The sequence below is a fragment of the Bubalus kerabau genome, chromosome 11, assembly GCF_029407905.1.
Source record: "Bubalus kerabau isolate K-KA32 ecotype Philippines breed swamp buffalo chromosome 11, PCC_UOA_SB_1v2, whole genome shotgun sequence".
Taxonomy (NCBI): Eukaryota; Metazoa; Chordata; class Mammalia; order Artiodactyla; family Bovidae; genus Bubalus; species Bubalus kerabau.
Window position 1 is genome coordinate 107,593,112 of NC_073634.1, and position 3,973 is coordinate 107,597,084.

Consider the following 3,973-nt stretch of genomic DNA (forward strand, 5'->3'; position numbering starts at 1 on the left):
GTACGCAAGCAGCCACACAAAGGGACAAGCAGTACGATGCAAAGACCAACAGGAACGGCGGGAGGTCAGGCTCCCGCGGCAGCCTCTGCTCCAGCAGGAAGCCCCGCCCCCGGCCCCGCCCCGCGGAGCCATCGATGGCTCCGGCTCGGCGCGCCGCCTGCCTGGCCTCAGGGCTCGGCTCGGCATGCCTGCGGCGCTGCCATGGAGACGCGGCCCCGCCGCCCGCTGGCACCGCCCTGCGCGTCCCCGAGGCCCCGCCGCGCGGGTGGCCGGGGCAGGACGCCTGGGGCGCGGGCCAGGTGACCGGGCGGGCCGCGGGCCGGGTCACAGGGGGCTGCGGGGCGCCTCCGGGCGAGTGGGCGCCCGGGACGCTGGGGAGGCGGTGGGGACGCGCCGTGGGCGGGGCCGCGGGGGCTCAGCGGGTCGCGAGGACGCGGCTGGGCGACGGGGGCGCGGGCCGCACGGAAGGGAGAATGCGCGGCTGGGAGATCCGGGCTGGGGCTACTGAGGATGCGCCCTGTTCGGGTTTACCCTGACGTCATTTTTCCTTCGGGTTCAGGGCCCTCCTGGCTGCTCGGAGGAGAAAGGGGGCGCTGGGTGGGTACCAGCGTGGGCAGGTCCCTTCTGCGCCTCGTCAGATTCTTAGAATTTCTCTCTCAGCTCTCCCTGGACTTTAGCTCTCCAGCAAGGGGTTTCCCTAGCACCACCCCCGTAGTTCACAGAACTAGCATGAGGCATCCTTCTGCTTCTTAAACCCAAGCTCACTGCGTCACCGGGGAGCAACCGAAATAGTGGGAGCATGGGGCTGGATGGCTTGGCTTAAGGGCTCTGATCCCAAGAGTTAAGAAGGATCCCGTGCCATAAGCCCTGCCAGGACCGCCGGCGTCCTTTCCTCTCCCTACACCTGACGGCAGGTTCGTTTCTTTGTAGCTTCACCTTGCGGAGGAGCTGAAGGCTAGCCAGAAGGAAGCCCTGCACAAAAAGCTGGTTCCACGCCCCTGGCAGGGACCGGACCGCCTCTGCGCTGCTGAAAGCTGACCCAGGCACAGATCAGGAGGGCAGTTCTCAGGGCAGCTGCTGCTAGTTTCGGCCTAGTGCACAATGCCCTCTCATGCAGGACAGCGGACGTGTACCTTCAGAGGCAGTGGTCTGAGGCACGGCGTCAGACTCGCAGTGGGCACCTGACAAGTCCTGCCTGCGGTGAGAGCCTCGTCCCTGTCATCGGCACAGCTGACACAGAGCACACAGCCGTCACGGGGACACGCTGCGGCCGGGGCCCCGCCAACCTGCCTGCCGACTCACGCGTGGCTCTTGGCTGTCTTCAGAATGCTTGGAGACGCCTCTCCAGTTTCCTCGCCAAGAGCCCTCATAAAGGGTGTTGCCTGCAAATGGCCTGAGTTCCTCGTTACCATTAAGTTAAGGAAGGAATCCTCACGCCCAGCTGCTGCAAAGCTGATTCATTAGTGTATTTAGTGCAGAGCAGGTGGCCACTGTGCAGGAGCCCAGGAGCAGGGAGGTTCTGGCCAGTGATGAGTGGCCGCGTCCCGCTGGCAGAGAAAGCTCTGTCTGAAAGCTACGCCCGGCTCCGGTACCGGGACACCTCCCTGCTCATCTGGCAACAGCAGCAGCAGAAGCTGGCATCCGCGCTGCCCGGGACGTACCTAAGCAGGAGCCGAAGCATGTGGTACTCACAGTACGGGAACGAGGCCATCCTCGTCCGGGACAGAAACAAGCTGGACGTCTCGCGGGACACGGGGCAGTCCAAGTTTTGTTCTATAATGTAATTCTGGGGTGAAAATCTGAGCCCAGGCACCAGGCCGCCTTGCTGACCCCTAGCCCTCACTGGGAGATTCTGACAGGGAATGTGAAGGCTGAGCTGTGATAGAAGAGCCCCCAAACCCCAGAGGCGGCACCCCGCCCACTCACAGTCGGGGTGATGGGTGGACTTCTGGACCCCGTCCTGACCCTGCAGGCACAGCCACAGCCTGGGCCCAGCTAGATGCTGTCCTGGTCACGCTTCCAAGAAAGTCATGCAAGAGAGATACCCCAGGTACAAACAACCTTTTCACATTCTTACAGGTTCTCTCTAGTATTCCCTCCTGCCTGGTGAAGAATGGGTCAAATCTTAAAAAAAATAAAGTGAATTGGCATCATGTAGGATCGGAAATCCATTGGCAGGACCACAGTGGTTTTACCCTAAACACGTCATTGGCAGCAGCATTTCAGCAGGAACTCTGTGGCACTTGAGTTTGTCTAGTTACGAAAGCGATCATTGCCCGCGATGCACTGTGATCACTAGCTCCCTGATGCTGGGGGCTGTGAGCAAGGCAGCCGAAAAACTTAGGTAGGGGAAACCCCCAATTATGAAGTTACACGTCAGCTGCTAACAGTGACCTCAGGCTTAATCACAGAGCTGAAACAGGCAGGCTCTCAGCCGACAGCAGCTCGGCCTCTGCTCCAGGCCGCAGCCCCCCGGCCAACTGCAGTGTTTGATGTGTGTTGGCCCCCCGTGTGGGCAGGTTTATGAGTCAGTTTAAGGGATTTGCTGTAATTAAAGTCTGTGTGGCAAGGTGAACGCAGAGGTGTCTTGCCGAAGCTCAATTTTCTTTTTTTTTTCGAATTTTCTTTTTAAATAAATCTCCTTCAGGAGGCTCCTTCCTTCCTCACTCCAAATTTCGATCTGTTTGTTCATAATACCCTGCCTTGGCTTCCAGGGTTTTCGTTACAACAGTAACGCCGGACAACTGCTAAGAACCGCAGGGCAGGCAGCGCTCCACGGAGCCCACGGGCGGGCAGAGACCGTCCCACCGGGCGTGCACACAGCGCATCCAGGGCTTCTGTGTGCATGGTTCCTCGTGCAGGCATGCAAGCTAGCCAGCAGACAGCATCCAGAGGGTAAGGCCGGGTCAGACTGCATTCCCCGATGGTCACGTCCAGCCAGAGGCCTGGTTCTTGCTGATAGAGCCTCGGCTTTCTTGCCACCTCCGGTCGGGAGGCTGGAAGAGAGAGTTCCTTTAAGTGGCTCCCGGAGATGAAGAGGAAGCTTGTCTCCTGTAGAGTCGGGCCTGTGCAGTAAAGGCTCGCCCGTCCAGGCGCCGGGACACTGGAATCCCCTAGGAGAGGCCTCTCTGCAGTCCTCCGACTTAAGTCCAGCTCAGGAAGGAAGCAAAGTTCTGACTTGGCTGGAATGCCTGTACCTCTCCCTAGACTGACCGAGGAATGGGCCATGGCTGGTCAGCTACAGTCACAGAGGTGGTGGCAAGGACAGGAGAGCAGGCACTGAGCTGCTTGGTGAGCAGAGTCTCCTTGCCTCAGGGAAGCCTGGGCACCTGGCCTTCCCCACTGGGGCTGGGACACTGAGGTAGATGTGCTCAGTCCCCGACCTTGGGGAACTCACGCTGGGTGACATGTGCCAAGGGAATACAGGGGAGGGTGGCCTTGGGCCTGGACAACACCCCACTGCAAGCCCTGGCTCCAACAGTCACGATTTGAAAACTGTGTCAGAACGCACACTTGTCTCGACACCTCCTTGATCTGTTGCTGCCCGGTTCCAGGCCGCCTGGAAGAAACCTCAGCGTGTACACTGCCCGATGTGGTTTCTCGGAAACATCCTTGGGCCAGCCGGACGAGCACTGGACGCCTGTGGTCTCAGGAAGCACCTTAGTGTAGATGGAGGGCCCAGTGGGAGTGCCAGACAGATAACCAGGCCAGGGGGCGGGGTGGGGTGCCTGCAGGTCAGCCACGGAGGCAGCCGCTGTGCAGCCACTGGCCTGAAAAGGCATCACACAGGGTTCCGGAGATCCTGGGGCCTCCCCAACCCGGGCTGAGGACCACAGCCACTGGGCCGGCTGAGACCCCTTTGGGACGCTCCGGGCATTCCCACCAGGAACTACATGATGTTAAAACGAGGGCCCCCTCCCCCATCACATGCCAGCCAGGGGAGCGCTGGGAGCCCAGAAAGCAGAGACGGTGC

General features: G+C 60.6%; 1 protein-coding gene across 2 annotated transcripts; it reads left to right on the forward strand.

The window, feature by feature from the left end:
• The first annotated feature begins 231 nt into the window (after positions 1 to 231).
• Positions 232 to 2,829, forward strand: BRD3OS (BRD3 opposite strand). Of its 2 annotated transcripts, none has more exons than XM_055541595.1 (2): positions 232 to 299; positions 931 to 2,829. In XM_055541595.1, the coding sequence occupies exon 2, from the start codon at positions 1,530 to 1,532 to the stop codon at positions 1,782 to 1,784; it is 255 nt and encodes an 84-aa protein (XP_055397570.1). In that variant the 5' UTR covers positions 232 to 299; positions 931 to 1,529; the 3' UTR covers positions 1,785 to 2,829. The 2 variants fall into 2 exon arrangements, with proteins under 2 accessions (XP_055397570.1, XP_055397571.1); XM_055541596.1 differs by lacking the exon at positions 232 to 299 and adding an exon at positions 484 to 597.
• The last annotated feature ends 1,144 nt before the right edge of the window (positions 2,830 to 3,973 follow it).

Bases quoted from the DNA above. Each gene is read 5' to 3' on its own strand.
- BRD3OS (XM_055541595.1), top strand. From the start codon at position 1,530: ATGAGTGGCCGCGTCCCGCTGGCAGAGAAAGCTCTGTCTGAAAGCTAC.